The following is a 20,281-nucleotide window of genomic DNA, read 5'->3' on the forward strand; positions in this document are numbered from 1 at the left end:
GTAGAATGTGTCATATAAAACATCTTTTACTCTTAGTCTTCTTAACAAAAAAAAAAGGAATTCGCAAGTTATTCCATGTTAAAGTTGTCGTATTTCTGTAATTTCAACCAATCACTGAAGTCTATTTTGCTCAATAGAGTGACTGCTGGGCGGTCATAAAAATGTTATTCCCTGTGACATATTTCATCCGGTTTAATCGTAATTTATACGCATATATTGTTTATATAATAAATTACGCTGTGCATATCTATGTGTGTAACAATTTTAGAGTTCGGATTCTAGAGTTAGGGTTAGTTTTAGGGTTAGGGTTAGGGTTACGGTTAACATTCTAGTTAGGGTTAGGGGATTAATACGATATACACCGTTACAGCGCTAACTGTTTTCAACTGAATAGACGTCAGTGATTAGTAGAAATTATCGAAATAAGACAATTTTTTACATGAAATAAATTCGAATACAAAAATATTTTTCTGTTCTATAATATAAAATAGATAAGTATACGAAGTTTGAAAGTCTTTCCGTACCAAAAACACTACATAAAACATAAATGAAAACTGGTGCCCCCGTTTTAAAATAGATCCATAAGGACTCCAGATCCTTGTGGCATATTCAAATTGAGGATGGACATAAATTTTATATAATTTCTCTTGTGATTGAAAAATCTTAAACATCACATGTAACATTTGGAGCTGACTTTAGAACAATGTCATGAAAATTTCAAATCATTACTTACAATAATTCCCAGATCAGAGATGTTAAAAACCTTGGGAATTTTAGCTATATACAAGAACTACTTGACATTCAAGATTTTAAAAAGCAAAGTGTAAAAACCTAACATTTTTGAATAACCAAAAACAACTGCACTGTTTAAACCCATAAGAACCATGTATTTACATACAACTTTAATCCTTCACCATTCAGATTATTTTGTCAAATGTAATGCTTATTCAATTACATTGTTTTGAATTAATCACACATTATCTTGAAGCTTTGAGATTTTTATGGTGTAATTGTTTATTTTCAGAATGACAATGAAGGGCAGGGGTGAGAAACTGGCTCTGACCAGAATATTTGAGTCAGATATGGCCAGTTTGATCATAAAACTGGTAGATTATTTGGGTCGGATATAGCTAGTTTAAAATTCTAAAGGGATAAATTATAATAGAAAAACCAAATTACTTTGTGCAACTCATTTATATAAACCAGAAAAGCTATTGGCTAAAGATGGCTATTCTGCAGTACTCTAAATGTGACAAGCTCAATTACAGAAACTATTTTTTGTAATACAAACAGTGTTCATTATTTTCCTATTGTTTTTGAACTGTCATAAAATTTTGTTTCTAATTCCAAACGATTTAAATTTCTTCTACTTTTTTTCTTTAATTTTTAGTAATTTTGAGTGAGATATTCCATGAAAGCTTTTTGTTTATATCTAAATAAGTAACTCATAACTGGAATTCTGATCAACAAAAGTCCATTCAGTAGACCATAATAAAAGTTGAGATACTATAGATCTTTTGTTCATAAAACCATGCTGAAATTTGGGAACTAATTTATTCTGATGCAAATATTCAACTAATTTCTTTTGTATAGAAGATTCCATTACTTTTACAACATGAGCACAACAAATGGTAATTGTTTAACTGAATCTGACTAGTTTTTGTGAATTAGTGTGACTTTTGTAAATGAATACACACCAGGTATTTTATTTCTTTGAAAAGTTATGCTAAACATGTTAGACAATGGTTCAATAATATGCAGTTTATGATTGTGATGGCCACCTGCTGCAAAAGAATCTGCATATTATAAAAAAAAGTGTTTTAGGTTTTTATTTTTTAAGGTAATTTGCATTATTGATCTGAATTTTCAAAAATGCTTCTCTGTCAATGCATCATGATCAAGATTCATATTTTAAATCTGTATGTGCATCAAAGATATGACTGTCAGAATGTTGTGTGATGAAAACAATAACTACAGCAACAACAGTAACAAAATGTTTGTTTCAGACTACATCAAATATGTCTTTGATGACTGCCAAGTGAACATAGATGAGTGAATACATTACAAAGAATGACTTTGCTGCACTGATTATGACATCGTTGTTAGGCAACACTATCCAATTAGCTAATAAATCAATCTACAAAACAACAACACTGCATTCATACAAAATTCATAAGTTTTGTCATTGTATTGCTCATTTATACTAACTTCACTTTGAACTCATTACAAGAAACAAAACAAGACAGTTGGAGCATTGTGTACAGTGCTCCAGATATTTTCTGTAGAGAACTGTACACTCCTATGGTACTTATTTACAGCTAGGTACACTGGGGCAGAGAAGGTTGTGAGAGAAAAATATATCGGTCATATAGACAGTGCAGTACCAAAAACAATTTCATAGCTGACTTGGCCTTCCAATTGTCATTTAAGTTGCTGTTGTTGATGTTTATTCTTAGTTTCTTGTATATCCAGGTCTATATTATCCAAGGGTCTTTATTTCAACCCTTTACTGGGTCAAATGTAATGCTTATTTATTTACACGGTTTTAAATTAATCATGCATTATCTTGAAGCTTCAAGATTTTGATAATGTAATTGCTTATTTTTAGAATGACATTATTGGTTGGTGTGGATTAATCATAAAACAGACTGAACATACAGCCAGTTGAAATATCAAAAGGAAAAAGACTCTACAGCAGTATTTACAAACCATTTTACTCTTACAGAAACCTGGAAATACATTCCATATCTCAGGGTATCCCTACATAAAATTCCTTATGTATCTTTATTAATCCCTTTTTTTCTCTCTTCCATAAAATATTAACCATTTGTTACCATGTTTCTAAGGAAATATACTGCTATTATTTTAATTTAATTTTAAAAATAATGAAGAATTTAATAATATCTAACATTGTTAAGCTGATTGTTTGGAACATAAATGAACATAAAATTCTCATGGACAGTTTTAATTGAGATCCCTTCAAAGCAGGGATTTCATATCATGGAACCAGGAGCAGTCTCAGGTAGGTTGGTATCAAAAGGGTTAAACTAATTATAAAGGTATCTTTGAAAGAACTGGTAGAGGTGAATCTATCAAATACCACAAGAAAGGTTAAAGAATTTTTATCTTAACCAAGATGTTTAACCCCATGACAACAGGTTTGTTTTTTTTATCAAGCAACTATGCTGCATTGATGGCAATCATCTTGGCTAAGATCAGCAATTAGTGTACGACAATGGTTTGGTATATATTTACATTAACCGCTTTAACCAGTTTATGGCAGTGATTTATTTGGTTGCTTGAATACGGCAACAGTAATCGTGCTGATTGAGGTCAGTACTCAGTGTGAGATAACATTTGGCTTATATTTACGTCAACTGCTTTAGTGCAAGTACTGTTTATTTATCTAAACTATACCCCTGTGCAGGACACTCATGCAGTATTATTCCTGAATAAGATCACTTGACAGCACAAGTCAGATCAACTTCATGTGTTTACAATCACATGAATTCAAAAATTAACTTCAGTGTGGAAGAGATCTAAACAGGGTACCACACACTGGCAGATTACATTGTGAACAATGGTGCCTAGTTTCCTAACTTTTCCCTTTTGCTTTACATACTGTGCATCACTGAAGCATTTGTCTTCTTGGCGGTGTGTGTGTGTGTGTGGGGGGGGGGTAACAATCATAGAAAATTTCCATGTCCCTTCACTATGCAGTGAGGAGAGAGTCTGGTGTGGGGACGTCCATGTCCCTTTACCATGTGGTAAGGAGAGAGTCCGGCTTGGGGATGTCCACACCTTCTGTACTTTGGCAGGTCTGATGCTTCTATCATTTCATGGAACAATAGATTCCTGGTCAATCCATCCCCCACACTGCCAAGCATCTGCCAAATCAAACATTAAATCACTACACACGTCAACTATATACAAGAAAAGTTTTTTGCACCATTTCACAAATTTTCTCATCAATTTGTGTGTTGTCAGCTGATCTGAGCAGTCAACCCCGCCCATCCCTTCATTGTATGAAACAACTACACTCAATTTCATTATAGCATTACTGTCTGCATGTTGTTTCCTAATGTCCTTCATGCTTTCAGAATGCATTGTGGTTAACATTCAGACGTTTTTCTTGCCACGCCACACTGGAGTGAGAATGCCACTATTGGTGCATTGGTACACTGTTTCCCCCTTTCAAAGTTTTATCTTGTGAAGATTGGGTGGCATGTTTTTTCCTGTGCATCCTCATAGTCCCACAGGCATTAGTCCTCCTCACCTACAGCTGCAGGAAAAGGTCTGGACTGGAAAACCAGTTCTCTGTATAGAAACTGTAGCCTTTGTCAAACACGTTTTCATTCAGTGACAACATGATATCAATTGATGCTAGAGCAGACACTGGAAGATGCAATCTGTCCTGACCAGTGTAGATTTCACAACTCCACATTTACCCAAAGGCTCTGCCAGTTGACTGGCAAACTTTATAAATCTTAACTTCAAAGTGGGCATATTTGGTTGGGTTGTATTATTTGAATTAGAGCCTTCCCTTGAATCTCCACAAACTCTCATTTATACAAATATCCATTCTGAAATTTTCAGCCACTTCGTCAATGATAGGACATATTTGGTGCAGCTTGTCATCCTGGTTCTCATCTGAGTTGAAATGTAGATTTTGAAGAAGCACCAAAAATCAATCCCGTGGCATCATTTCTGGAAAGAAAGGTATGATGTGGCTGGATCCGGATTCCAATATGACGTCAATAAGACCACCATCACCATCATAGTCAAGGTTGGATTAGGGGGAAGGGACAAAGCAGCAAGTATTATATGACCAACTGGGGGAATTTACATGCTTTAAGTTTGTTGATGCAGTTGAAATTTTTAGTTGTTCTTCAAAACAGATCCATTAAATAAATTTTTTAATACAGTTGGACATTATCATTATTTTGTTGCTTTAAACACACTACTGACATATGTGAGATATTGCCAACCAATTTCTGTTAGTTTCACTGAGTTCAAGTAGGGCAATATGTCTTCTCATACATAAATCACATAACATAATGACTGTACAAAGTTTCAATGTAAGATATTAAAACTTTTTTTTCCTGTCAAGCATCTTGAAGTTCAGTAGTATCATAATTCATTGCTGGAAATATTTAAGTGACATCATGCTATATTAAGGAGACCCCCAACTTTCTGAGTTGACATTTAAAGTTAAGTGGTTTGTTGGGAAAAAGAAAAAAAGTACAAAAACATGAAAAAAGATAAAATACAAACCACAATGCCTGAAGTAGCATTGTGTATGTTCTTATGATGCCTGGGTCAATACTGACCTACAGAGTAAGAAGTTATAAATCATAAGATTTATCATTATCAGCATCACCAATAATAATTAATTTTCTTAAGCTAAAATTGTTTAGTCACAAGTCAGCCTTGATCGAGCAGATCAGTCATCCAAAGAATAACCAGTTTAAGTGACATGTTATATTAAGGAAACCCAACCTCACATCTTTTTAGCTGTACTTAAGATTTCATTATCTAATATATAACCATTTTTAAAAACTGAGGGATATTGGGCAGGGAATTTTGTAGCTATTTCTAGCAGGTTGAGTGACTGTATAGTGGCACCCTTCTCTAATCTGGAAGGGATTGGACATGTGTACAATATTACAACATAGCATTGTGCTACAATGTGTTACAGTCTTGCATTATTTCCATTGTGACGTGTGACAAACTTCATCCAACTACTTCGTCTCCTGTTGTTGGTTTGTTTATTACAACAACAACCACTTAACTAAACAAATCAGAACTCTTCTGCACCCAGCATGAATTACTGATACTTTTATTTTTCTTTTTCTTTACACAAGCAAGAGACCTATATTATATACCCCTGAAAAATACGATTGGAGAAGAATTCTAAAGGATTGCAGCTTATGAGGAAATGACTGTTTAAAGAGTCAAGTGTAAGGCCTAGCTAGGAGTGGGGTGAAATATGTAAGAATGAGGAGAAAGAAGGAAATAGGTGTGTCATTTTGGCTGTGTTGAAGTGGTGTGCAGTTACCTAGTTGAGAAGAGCAGGGCCTGTTGCAACAGCAGCAGCAATAGTCTTGGTAAATTGGAACCACATATTACATGTAATTATTGGTGATATATTGATTGATAACTACCACTATAACTCATGTGACAGCAAAACAGTTAAAAAGTAACAAGCTATCCTAAAAGAAAGGATATTGAAAATGAGAAGTTTCTACAAAATAATATTTTGTTTACTTGAATTATCATTTTTAAGACAGAAAGAACCCTTATTTCAAGAACAGTCACACTTGAAAAAGATGTCACTTAAAAATGCTTAGTGCTTGTAATTATTTCTTGGTCATCAACCTCATAGTGTCAATTGAATTTGTTCCTATATATATATATATGTGTTTACATTTAAAGTAACTTTCAGCTCATATCAGTAGTTTGGGAGGGAGACGGTAACAAATCCTGATGAACTGGTAGATAGCAATGAAAGCAATCAGTTTAATCCTTGGCCTGGACCACCAAAAATACCCTCATGGGTTGACTTTCACATAGAGACTAAACACATATGGTAATGAATCTATATATACATTTATTTGTAACAACTGTATTGGTACTTTAGTAATTACATTATAGTCTTAACATATTTTGTTTTTGGATCCGGATAGGCATGGCTGTGTAGTTAAGAAGTTTGCTTTGTAACCATATAGTTTCAGGTTTGGTTCAACTGTGTGGCACTTTAATCAAGTATCTTCTACTATAGTCCTGGCAGAATAATACTTCATGAGTGAATTTGATAGACAAAAATTGTGAGGAAGCTTGTCATATATGCATGACATGTCTTTGTGTATGCATATGTATATGAATGTTATCATTCCATGTGACTTCACTTGTCACTGCCTGAGTGAAATGTTGATATGATGTTTACATTCCATGTTGATATTATGACTAGTGAAATAAAAAATATTTCAAAAAAATCTCTTCTTGGAAAACAGTTAAAGGTGAGCAACAAGAAGAGCATCAGGCAGTAAAATTCTGTCTCAAATAAATCTGTAGCTCATCTGTTACTAGCATGAAAAGAAATAAAATTGAAAGCAAAAATATATTTCATAAGTAATAGTTGTGACTTACCCTACATGTCTCAATGATTTCATCATCCATAAGATATTGGTAATTAGATTCAATAGCAGCCCACAGTTCATCCTTTTTATAATGTTTTTTAAAATCCGATAGTGTTGCCACCCGAGTGGAAGGAGAGTCAGTTGGTGTAGGACAGAAACTTTCATCCATGAAGCTGTCAACAGATACTGGTGAATCGGTCCTGCTGCTGATGCAACTCTGAGCATCGTCTTCCAGTCTACGACGTTTAGGAAAGGAGGGAGAGTTCTCTTTCATCAGCTTTTGCAGGAACCAACCATCTTCAAATTCTGATTCAAATAAACTTATCCGGTTTTTAGCTTCAGAAAACTCTTGTTGTTGCACGTAATTCTCCATGGTGACACAAAGAACAACAAAGCGAAAAAAGTTATTGAATGCGAAAGTATGTTAAGAGATTCTGTGGACCGGATTTGATAGGGAGATGGTTTTGGATTATATCATCTGCAAATAAAATAAACCAACCTTTAGTTAATAACAAAAAAACAATTTAACTTACTTTTCAGAATGAAAATAAACATGTTAAAATAAACAATACACAAAAGTTACATATTTTTTTGCTACATTTTTTGTCTGGTCAAGTATAAAATAAATAGGTGATGAGATGATTTTGTAATTCAGCCAGTACAAAAAGGAAGTTACTACTGATGTAAGATTTACTTTCATCTTGTATCTAAAGTCTCTCATCACATGCAAGATTATTAGACAAAATCGTTTGAGATTTCTGGCACTGCCTAACTACCATACATTCAGGCATACAAGACAAATTATTCAGGCCAAAAAAAGAGGTCAACTAATATACCAAAACCATATTGGAGGACCAAAACTTCCATATGAAATGCAGCAGGATTTGGAGAGATAGTGGTGATGTCTGAATGTTTATACTATATCGACTTATATGCAGAAAAATATAGTTTGATTTCTTTGAAACTTTAAAATTTCTTAACCAAAAGGGAAGGTTGCTACCCATAATCCTTTATTAGGACCACTGAACTGAGACTGGAAGGAGAGAGCGGATGAGTTGTCATCAAACTGGAAACCTGAACTGAGTGCTTATAACAGAACTAAAGATCAAGTGGTGGTGTTAAACTGGGTAATGAAATAAGTTTATCACCCAAGAAGGCATATTGCAGTTTGAACTCAAAATACAATGAGCAGAAGATATGCTGCGTGGCCTCCTGTCTGATGCTCTAATAATTCTACCACTCCATCCTCCCTTCTAGACTAGTACTTTATTTTTTTATCAATGCTAGAATGATGAAAGGCAAAGTTGACCTTGAGAAGATTTGAAATCAGAATACATGAAACCGAAAGAAATACTGCAATATAGTTCCTCTAATGGTCTATCAATTCTTTCCAATTACTACCATGCTTCAAAACATAAACTGAATCAAAATCATTCTTCAATACACATCTACAATGCATTCATTACCCAATTATTCCAACACGAAAAATAAATTTAAAGCTGCAAATATTTAAAAATACAATGCAAAATGCTAACAAACCCGTTTTTAAAATGCGTAAAATGTTTATCAGAAACTTGCCCAGGAGAGAATGAAATGAATGAAAGGAGAGAATGGATTAATGCAAAGACAAAGTGGTAGATTTAGCTATAGAACAGTTATGTGCAACTTGCAGCCCACAAGAATTTCCGAATGGTACACCAAATGAAAAATCACCTTGGATTTTTTTTTTTTAGTAATGAGACTAACTTCTCAAAAAAGGTTGCCCATACCCATTATTGAAGATGTAGATTAAAAACAAAATCAATTTATGACTCAAGACACCATTTATATGTCAATACCACATATAAAAAAAAATTCTAATATAATATGTTGAATAATCATTTATTCATCCCCCTAACTTTTCCTCTTAAGTAGGGAGGGGTTAGGATGGGCAGATAAACAAGTATCGGACAGAATTCCAATTTTGAAAGAATTATGTAAAGTCAGTGAAATAATTATTAAGAAATGTGACCAATCATTAGTGGAATAGATGGATTGATGACAGAATTAGGTTAATTATTGGTGAGATAATTGACCCATTTTGAATTTTTAAGTAGAATCCACTTATAGTTGGGGTGGGTTGGAGGAACCAATCAAAACGGAATAGTTATTTACGTATTAATGTAATTGTAGAAGTAACATCAGTCGTATATTGATTGGATTATATAGTCATTATCTATAACACTCAGATTTACTGGCCTTCAACAGAAAGAAGAAAAAAAAACGTGTAGAGAAAAAGTTATAGAATTCTTCAGATGTAAATGAACTGTGATAAAAGAAAACACCTGCTGACTACAATAGAGATCTCCCTAAAGACACAATAGGGTGACCCCCAATAGGGCAGGGGAAGGGAAACAAAGGCAATTTGGTAAACGAAAAATCCTGAAAGGGGGAACAATTCAATCACAATAAAAGGGCGCGCTTGGAGGTTGTTTATGAAGTTACAAGCAACAAAAAGGAAACAGAATCAGCAATTATTAGTAGTTGTTTCAGCCTATCGTTAATTAGTTTGTTGTAATGTGCAGAAATAGCAAAATACATTAAATATATTTTTTTGTCTCTGACCACTGGACCGCGAATCATTTGGTACCGGGTGGCACAGAAAGAAAATGTTTTAGATTTCATTTCTATTTTATTGACGATTGCAGTCAGCTGGGCGTTTTTGCATTATATATATAATTTATATGTAGTAAGTCAATTCTATATTATGCATTTGATTGTGTTTTATTATGTGCGTGATCTCCTCCGGTCCCTGGTGCAAAACAAAGGTTGGGACTGTTGGTTTAGTGCACACAATCAGAATTTCTTCCTATCATTTATAAACAAAGAAATTAGTAAATGATATATATACCTTTTGTTTTTCGAACGGAATAAAGTAAATAAGATGGTTAGAAACTTACGGTTATATCCAACTATCTGCACCGAGCGAAAATAAACACAGCTAAAAGTTATGACAAATTATACAGTAAATTCTGTCAAGATGTTGAAGTGATAGATTTTGGAGGGAGACCGAAAGCTGACATGTTAAACAGCTGCTTGAGAAAATTTGCCGTCAGCCAGCTGCCAGTTATTTTCAGCAGTAACTTCATGTGTGACAAAATATTATTCATGATACAGAAACAAAACGTAAATTTGTAATAAATACGCTTCAATAACAATGAAGGTAGTTGTCTCTCAGCTCAGAAGTTGTTGGCAGCAAGTCCTGATGGGTTGAGGGCAGTTGGTGAATTGATAGCGTTACGCATCTTACCACTGCTGTTTATGAACACGGAGTGTGGTTTCATTATTTACTAAAATAATCCTATTAATACTGGCCAGTAATCTATCAATGACTTGATCAGCTGTGAAGATTAAAAGCCCATGTGGTAGTAGTAGTTGTAGTCATACTAAAAAACAGGGTCTTGAACTAATAAAATCTAGGTTAAACCTCGGAATCAATTTATTTACTTTGATCACTTGTCAATTATAAATACAGAAAATTAGAGAAACTGTTTATCAGCGTCACTGGCAGAATAAATAGTTAAATGTGTTGGGGGTAAAATGCATTGCAATATTTGATCTGGCTCTTTATGTTCTAAGTTCAAACCTGCTGAGATCAACATTACCTTTCATCTCTCAAGGGTCGATAAAATAAAGTAGCAGTCAAATACTGGAATGGATAGTATTGACTAACCTCTCCCCTCAAAATTGCAGGCAAAATGCTTTGTAGCATTTTCGTCTGTTCCGAGTTCAAATTCCGTTGAGGCTGACTTTGTCTTTCATCCTTTTAGAATTGATGAAATGCATAGCAGTTAAGTACAAGGGTCGATGTAATGAACTAACACTCCCCCCACAAACATCAGGCCTGGTGCCTATAATAGAAAGGATTATTATTATTATTATTATTATTATTATTGAGGTCTTATATCTAAACCTCTTAATTATCAGTTGTAACCTTAGCCAATGCACATAAATATGCTTTCCTTAGGAAAAAAACATTCAAGACAAATTAATAAACTATTATTAATAATTTGTTTATAGATTTAGGACTTCTAATTTAGGCACAAGGCAAGCAAATTGATACCAACGGCCCCAGAAGGATGAAAGACAAAGTTGACCATGGCAAGATTTTATAGACTTGAATACGTAAGACATGATCATGGTTGGAATGTTTTAAATCATAGGACTGCCTGAGCAGGACTGACCTAGGGTCAAACAACAATCAAGTAATCAATGAAAGCAATTTAGAGGGAGAAAAATACAAAAACAAAAGAACAACAAAATATTGTGCAATATTGTGACTCATGGATAATCCGTGAATCTCTTCACATTATCCACTAAGAAACAGAAATAGTTTATAAAAATCCATCTAAGACTTCAAGCCTAATGCAAATAAGTTAAACTATTATCTAATCATATCCTAATATTAAGTAAAGAGCTTTAACAAAAATCTGCCACCAACAGCATCAGCAACAACACTGCAATTTCTGTGAAATGGAGATAAGGTTTAATACCTTCCAGCACCACTACTACCACCACCACCACCACCACCGCCACCATTATCATCAACACAATCCTCACATTTTTATGGTAAACATTTACCTGAAGGAGTTATTTATTATCAGCACTGTTATTTCACCAAACACTAGGTATTTAGATTCCCTTACAGTGCATTCTTGGCCATTATAAACTTCATTTCCCTCTTGTTTTTAAACCATAATAATGTCTATCAATAAAAAGCAGTATTCTACTTTATTATTCATCCTATCAGGGTTGATAAAATAGGTACAATTAAAGCACTGGGGTTCATGTAATTTACTTATTTCCCCCCACCCCACCCCACGCCACCCCACCCCAGAAATAGCTGACCTCATGCCAAAATTTGAAATCATCATCATTATTATTATTATTGAGAGAGCAGTGCATGCCATCAAAGTGACACTGGGGTAAAAGTATACGAAGCCCAGTATACCCATCTGATAAGGATATAACAGGCACATGCATCACAACCATATGTACGCGACATGGTGATCTTACATCAATATAAACTGTGCATGACCTTGCAGGTGGGGCCCAGTTAGAATTTTCTTCAGTTCGAGTAGCCCATCCCGCTCAAAAGGTCCCTGAATAAGGGTTGTTTAAGGATGAACATAACACCCATGTTTCCAAAGGTGAATTATTCAAACCCCAAAGAATTCCTCTCAACACATGGCTATGATGCTCTTCCACTACTTCTGCTCATGATCAGAGATGCACATATTGTCAGCCACTAAGGGACATGTTCAGTTGGTCAAGGTCAAACAACTGACAAGCAAAATCTGTGGTATTGAGTAGAATATTTGTTGTAACCCATCTTTTATACCAAAACAAAATAATGTACATAACACTTCCAGTCAGTTAAGATGAGAGGCCATATATTATTATTATTATTATCATCTCCTCTCGAAATTCCTAGCCTTCTCTCTAAATTAGAAACAATTATTAAATTGGAGAGAATGCCTTACAGTATTTCTTTGAACCTTTATGTTCTGAGGTCAACCTGGCCTTGAACCCTTTCAGGGTCAATAAAATGAAGTGTTGCTCAAATAGTGGAGACCCTACATTCGATTAACATTTCCTTAAATTTCAGGCCTTGAGCCTATGTTAGAAATACTTCACCAACCATGTTGTTTCAGATTCAATCCCACTGCATAGCACCTTCTACTACAGCTCTACAGCCCCAAGCCAACAAAAGCCTAATGAGCGGATTTGGTAGCCAGGAAGCGAAAGAAGTCCATCATGTGTGTGTTCTCAAGTGTATGTGTCTCCTCATCTTGACAATGAGCATTAATTATAAACAAATGCCACTGTCATACAAGTGGTGTCATTCATTTATAATCTTCCATAAAAAATACATTGGGCCATTGTTCTGTCCATGTTCAATGGACTAGGGGAAATATTACTTTGCTTCAAAACATATGAGGGTTGGTGACAGGAAGAGCATCAAGCAAAATAAAATCCACCTCAGTGAATATTGCTGACCCATGCAAGCATGGAAAAGGAGGATGTTAAATCAATGGTTACTACTACTACTACTATCATTAATATATTCTTTTATTGCTTAGTCACAGAGGAAGGGAAACACCCATGCATATTTGGCAGGGCTTCCAAGACTGCTGGAATAAAGAAACCATGAATCATATTGCTACAGCAGCATCTAATTATCATTATATCAGTGACCTGACCCCACCAATGCTTGTCAAGTGGTGGATTCAGCTAAAGACCCCACTGAAAAGCACCCAAATGGCCAGCTGGTGGTGGTGTTTGAAGATGAGTCACAGATTTAAGAAAGACAATACAAGTGAGAAATGTTAACTATATCTAGAAGAGTGTCCTGGATAAAAGAATACTATAAAACTTAGCTCTGTCTATCTATGTCTAGGGGATAAAGAATCCATGTGTGTGTGTGTGTACTCCTCCCTCTGACTCTTTACCTTATTTACTTATTTATGGCTTCAGCTTAGGCATATCAAATGCTGTACCTCAAGGATTACTGTGGTATATGCTTGTGTCAAGTTAATCTCCTTAAATAAGTCAGTGACTAACTTGCTCCCTTCATTTTTAATATTAATAAATTGGGGGTTATTAAGGATTTCTCACTTCATGATTATCATTATTTTTCATTAATCCATCTCCCTTTACTTTCTTTTCGGATTCTTGGTAAAGATGGCTGAAGCTTGAGAAGGGATTAGGAAATGGCTGGGGGAGAGCATTACTAAGACCTGATTATGACCGAGTTAAGATGCTGTCGCTGACTTCTCTAAATATAAGTTATCAACTAATGTGGGTGTTCTGCATTTCATTTATATTGTATTTCATCTAGGACATGCATGAGCAGCCTGCAGCCCTTGACATGTTGTGCGGCCCTTGACGAGTTTCTAGGTTACAAATTTGCAGCATAACCTAAGAATAGCGACATCTCAAATTCTACCTAATATTGAAAATAAGGTAAAGAATGGGAATGTGCTGCAAAAATCTCATTGATACAGATAAAGAAATTTGTTCTTTAATAAAATATCAATGAATTTTCATTTTTTTTTTCCTGATCTCAATATTTTAAACTATAATTTATTGACACTAGTAATCATTATCAGGAAATAATGAAAATAATGAAAGAGAAGCCAGCTTAATGTAAACTTTCAAACTAAGACAAATAAAATTAAGAAGAACAGCAAAAAAAATTCAGTGTAAAGTGGGCAAGTAATATTTCATGCATATGTGTTTCATCATGTGGCCGTCTACCACTTGGAAATGGTACGATGCGGGCCCCCACTTGACGAAAAGTTGTCCATCCCTGATATAGGACTTAATAAATTTGTTCTTTTCAACTGTTAACCATTTTTGCTACTTCAAAGTGAAATACTGTGTGCATATATGTTAAAAAAAAAAGAAAACCAAAACATTTTTCTATTTTACATACTTTCCGTCCTTACTATCAGGTGACTGACAATCACTGGTTCCCTAGAAATTTTATAAAGTTGAAGAATTTTAGGTGCTAAACTGACAGTATCAAGCAGGCTTTGAAACTCAATTACTGCCATTGACTAGGGTTTTCATCACTTAATTTTATGTAAGCAACCGTTTTAATACCAACACACGTATGGTTGCCTGCTATTAATCCTTATAACTGTGTCGATCTATCAAGGCCATTTTATGCTAGAAGACCGATTTGATCTTTTAATTTATAAACATAGCAAATACGTCAACAACAACAAAAAACAAACCGTAGCAGCCGACGCCACGTGCCAACCGTAGCAGCCGATGCCACGTGCCGACCGTAGAAGCTGACGCCACGTGCCAACTGTAGCAGCCAACGTCACGTGCCAACCGTAGCAGCCGACGTCAAGTGCCGACCGTAACAGCCGACGGCACGTGCCAACTGTAGCAGCCGACCGTCGCGGTTACCAGTCAACGTCACGTGTCGAATTTAGCGGCTACCAGTTAACGTTACGTTCGATTTTAGCGGCCGACGTCAAAGATATCTATAGCAGACAAAATCAATAAAGCCACGGCATCTAACGTGAGAAAAAAAAAAGACCAAACAGTTAACGTCAGAAAAAAAAAAGACCAAGACAACTAACCAAAAGAACATGGCAGATGATACGAGAACGCTAGAAAATGAGCTATGGTAGATAACACCAGAAAATTACAACATTCCAACGTCAGAAAATGATTACAGCAAATAACATCAGAAGGAAAAAAAAACAAAACAAAAATAAGAGCTAACGCTAGAAAATAGGTTACGGCTGCTTAACGTCAGAAAAAAAAAACCAACAGCTAACGTCAGAAGGAAAAAAAAAAAAGCTAACGCTAGAAAATAGGTTACGGCAGCTTAACGTCAGAAAAAAAAACCCAGCTAATGTTGGAAGGAAAAAGAAAGACCAGAGTAGTTAACGTCAGAAAAAAAAAAAAAAAAAGACAATGGCTAACGGTCAGAAAATGACCATTATTGATTTTGTTTGCTATAGAATGATCAGAAAAATGACCAGAATAGTTAACGTCAGAAAAGACACAGCGGATAATGCTGCAAAAAAGATCACAGAAATCAATGTTATATGAAGATCACAGCAGCAAATGTAACAAAACGAACAAGACAGCTTTTGTTATTGTTTATTGTGATCCAAGCTTTTAACACCAGCTTACAGCAAGTTAAAGGGTAACAAGAATAAGGAATTGTTTGGTCTTACTAGCAAGGCTAAACACATTTAATAGATCAAGCACTAGGAAGAGAAGAAAAAAAAATATCATTTAGTTTAGTTCATTGTGCAGAGAGGAAAAGAACGATTACACTCTGTAATATTAGGTGCAAAGGCTTCATTGAGCTAGTCAGATCAATGAGGTCATTTAAAGTTCAAGTCCCACAACAATAAAACTGCCTTTTTGAAGTCAATGTGTGGCAATAAATACATAGGGATCTAGTTAAGCCCCTCAAATTACCTGTCAAAACAATGTCCTACTACTATATAATATATGTATATAAATATGTATATTTGAACAATCCCCTTTATGCATATAAAGTGTGTGTGTCTATATATATAATGTACAAAGACATATATCATTCATTCATATAAACATGCAAATATGTAACACAGTTCTGAAGGGTAATTTCATAGTGACATCTCTTGTCTTACTTGTTTCAGTCACTGGACTGTGGCCATACCTTGGTAGGTTTTAGTCAAATAAAATGACCTCAGTACCTATTTTTTGAAGTCTGCTATTTACTTATTCTGTCGGTCTCTTTTGCCAATCTGTTAAGTTACAGGAGACATAAACAAACCAACATCAGGATCAAACACAAAGATCACAGTAGCATGTGTAACAAACAGAACATAAATAGGCGTAGGAGTGGCTGTGTGGTAAGTAGCTTGCTTATGAATCACATGGTTCTGGGTTCAAGTCCCACTGCATGGCACCTTGGGCAAGTGTCTTCTACTATAGCCTCAGGCCAACCAGAGCCTTGTGAGTGGATTTGGTGGATGGAAACTGAAAGAAGCCCATCGTATATATGTGTGTGTTTGTCCCCCCAACATCGTTTGACAACTGATGCTGGTGTGTTTACGTCCCCGTAACTTAGCGGTTCGGCAAAAGAGGCCGATAGAATAAGTACTAGGCTTACAAAGAATAAGTCCTGGGGTCAATTTGCTCAACTAAAGGTGGTGCTCCAGCATGGCCGCAGTCAAATGACTGAAACAAATAAAAAAGTAAAAGAGCCTTTGTTGTTTGTGATCCAAGCTTTATTTACATCGACTTTTAACATGACATACTTCTTTTAGCTTCCATCTACAAAATCCACTCACAAGGCTTCGGTCGACCCAGGACTATAGTAGAAGACACTAGCCCAAGATTCCATGCAGTGGGATTGAACCTGGAACCATGTTAATGTAACAACATATATGATTTTATACATCCTTTTCAGTTTCTGACCTATAAACCTAGAATGAGAAGCATTTGTCCCATATCCAAAATTTCATTTCTCTCTCTTTTAGTTGACCAAGTTTCATGTTGGCACAGGTTCGGTACTTCACAGAACAAATAGGTGTTACATTTCAAACCAGTCATCTCATCATACTTACTACAGATGGTGGTAGGGGTGCTGCTACTACTACTACTTCTACAATTACTACTTAGAATCAAATATAGAGTTTCTCTACTTGGTCACACAAGTAATTTCATTTCTGCCGGTATATTCTAAATTAGTAATCTGAAAAGGAGTTACATGACCAACAAAATTATGAATTCTTTGATATTACAATTGATTACTGTTTGTATTATTGAAAACTGATTACTTTGTTTTATACAAAAGATCAAAATGATGAAAACAGGCAATAAAGGATAATTTTTTTTTTATTCATTTGAGCATACAAAGAAAGCTAACAAAAAGGCGCAGGCATGACTGTGTGCTAAGAAGCTTGCTTCTCAACCACATGATTCTAGGTTCAATCTCACTGCATGACATCTTGGACAAGTGTCTTCTACTATAGCCTTGGGGTGACCAAAGTGGATTTAGTAGATAAAAACTGAAAGAAGCCTGTCATATATATGTGTGTGTGTGTCTGTTTGTTCTCCACCACTGCTCCACAACTGGGTGGTGGTCTTTATGTCCCCTTAACTTAGCAGTTCAGTAAAAGAGACTGATAGAATAAATACTAGGCTTCAAAAAATAATAAGTCCTAGGGTTAATTTGTTCAACTAAAACACATCAAGGTGGTGCCCCAGCATGGCCGCAGTCAAATGATTGAAACAAGTAAAAAGATTTTTTAAAGAAAAGAAAAAAAAACCTATTCAATACTGGATTGGAATGAGATTAAAGAAAATAAGTCCAAATAAATTATTTTAGCACTATGTCGGTATTAATAAATGTGTGTTTCCCAAATGCTATTTTGAAATTTCTAGCTGATACATGGTAACAGCACTTGGATTTGAAATAAAAAATCTCAAATGGATCGCCAGCTTATGAATAAAAATGTGTGTGCATTAGTAAACCCCACACAGTTTATATGCGACAATTCAGATGTGAGGTGGCATATCCTTATCTTTATAAAACTGAGCTTTGCAATGAGCTCTAATAATTCTTGGTAGTACTTCATTTTTTTCATTAAAGGACACAATTTTTTCTGTCTTGGGGTGGGGTTTTTGTAATGGGTTATGGGTTTTACGAAGGGGATGGAGAGGGTAGTTTTTCCATGTGTGTCTGTAATTGGCTTATTTTTCTTTGTATGGGGAGGGAGTCTGGGGCTTGGGCCTTTTTCCTCTTTTGGAATTTGACCACTGTAAATTCCATTTCTTCCTCTGTGTTTCCGGTTGTATCTTGCATCCCTTCTTGCGTCCTTTCTTGCATCTGTTCTTGTTTCTCTTTTTCTCCCGTCTCTAGCAGTTCTTTTTGGGGAGAGGCTTCACGCTTTTTCTTTCTTTAGGCTTGCATTCACAGTGGACGTAGCCCTTTTCACTGCACTTAAAGCAGCGTGGCCTATGCCCCCCTATGTTTGTCACATATTTCAACTGCTAAAGGCAATAAAGTCAATTAAGTCAATAAATTCGAAACATCGATGTCTGAGATTCCCAAGAGAGGGCAACACTGAACAAACAGGGTGTTTTCACACCTTTTTACCATAAGAGAGATTTTTTCTCCAGGGTAACTGCAGTGTATTTGCCTTGGGCAGTTGAAATATGTGACAAACATATTTCAACTAACCTAAATTGTGATTATACGTAAACACTGCTTAGCACCATTACTTCTATATATATATATAAGGTTCAGGTGAATAAGGCACTAAGTTGGGTCAAAATTAAAATGCATACACATCAACTCTTTTACTTGTTTCAGTCATTTGACTGCAGCCATGCTGGAGCACCGCCTTTAGTCGAGAAAATCGACCCCAGGACTTATTCTTTGTAAGCCTAGTACTTGTTCTATCGGTCTCGTTTTGCTGAACCGCTAAGTTACGGGGACGTGAACACACCAGCATCGGTGGGGGGGGGGGAGAGAAACACAGATACACAAACACACACACACATATATATATACATATATACGACAGGCTTCTTTCAGTTTCCGTCTACCAAATCCACTCACAAGGCTTTGGTCGGCCCAAGGCTATAGTAGAAGACACTTGCCCAAGGTGCCACGCAGTGGGACTGAACCCGGAACCATGTGGTTGGTAAGCAAGCTACTTATCACACAGCCACTCTACTGATGAATACAAACATTGGTACCGAAGTACAGGGATAAAAATATTCAAGTTATGTATATAATTAATCGAACCCAATTGAGTATATCATCAACCCTTGGGTTAATTGAGAAATACACATCGTATTAAATATATGGTCCATAATATACAGGGTGATGCAAAAGTCCCATACCACATTTTATGAACGTTTATCACATTTGCTTATATAAAAATAACAAATACGAAAATGTTACAGCAGAGTGTTATTTTACTGGTGCATGACTTTTGCCCCACCCTGTATACACACACACATGCACACTCACAGAAACCCAAGACATGGATAAACCAATCTGGATAGGCAACATATAAAATATTTTCCATGAACTGCTGCAACATGACAAAGGGAGAAGCATTATGAACTGTCACTGTTCCACATTAAGTGAGAAGGGAGAGCAAAGTAGATTTGTGGTACTATTATATACATGATGATAACTACAGTACATAGCAGGTTGCAAAATGCTTGGAGATGTTGAACGCTGAATCAACCACACCAACTGAATTAGTCAACTGATGTCATCAGCATGGTGCAAATATTTGGAATATTCAATTGATCATACACAAGCATCTAACTAATCAGCTACTTTGGAAATTATGTATTTTTTTAAATATAGGAATAAAGAAGGAAATAAAACATGAATGAATGAATGAAAGAGAAAAAGAAAGCAAAAAGCTTTTAACAAATGAAAATTTAGTTGCTTCACTGTATAAAAAATTGTAATAAGAAGAATATTTAGTCAATTTGCAACATGAAATTTCACATTCCATTTTTTTGTCTTTCAATCCCCGAGCTGAGGCTGTCTTTGTATTTGTTATCTAGATAGCGTTACAGGCGAGTTAAGAAGCTCACTTTGCAACCAC

General features: G+C 35.4%; 1 protein-coding gene across 2 annotated transcripts in view; it reads right to left on the reverse strand.

The window, feature by feature from the left end:
* Positions 1-20,281, reverse strand: part of LOC106877836 (uncharacterized) — a 205,274-nt gene that overhangs the window by 152,370 nt on the left and 32,623 nt on the right. The window contains exons 1-2 of one of the 2 annotated variants that reach the window (XM_014926868.3): positions 10,079-10,581; positions 7,150-7,617 (exon numbers count right to left, since the gene is read on the reverse strand). In XM_014926868.3, coding sequence (XP_014782354.1) covers positions 7,150-7,512 — 363 coding nt within the window. In that variant the 5' untranslated portion in view covers positions 7,513-7,617; positions 10,079-10,581. Of the gene's footprint in view, positions 1-7,149; positions 7,618-10,078; positions 10,582-20,281 lie in introns of those variants that run through there. The other variant, XM_014926867.3, reaches the window with a different exon arrangement.

Source organism: Octopus bimaculoides, chromosome 3, assembly GCF_046866305.1.
Source record: "Octopus bimaculoides isolate indiv1 chromosome 3, ASM4686630v1, whole genome shotgun sequence".
In the NCBI taxonomy this organism is placed as follows: Eukaryota; Metazoa; Mollusca; class Cephalopoda; order Octopoda; family Octopodidae; genus Octopus; species Octopus bimaculoides.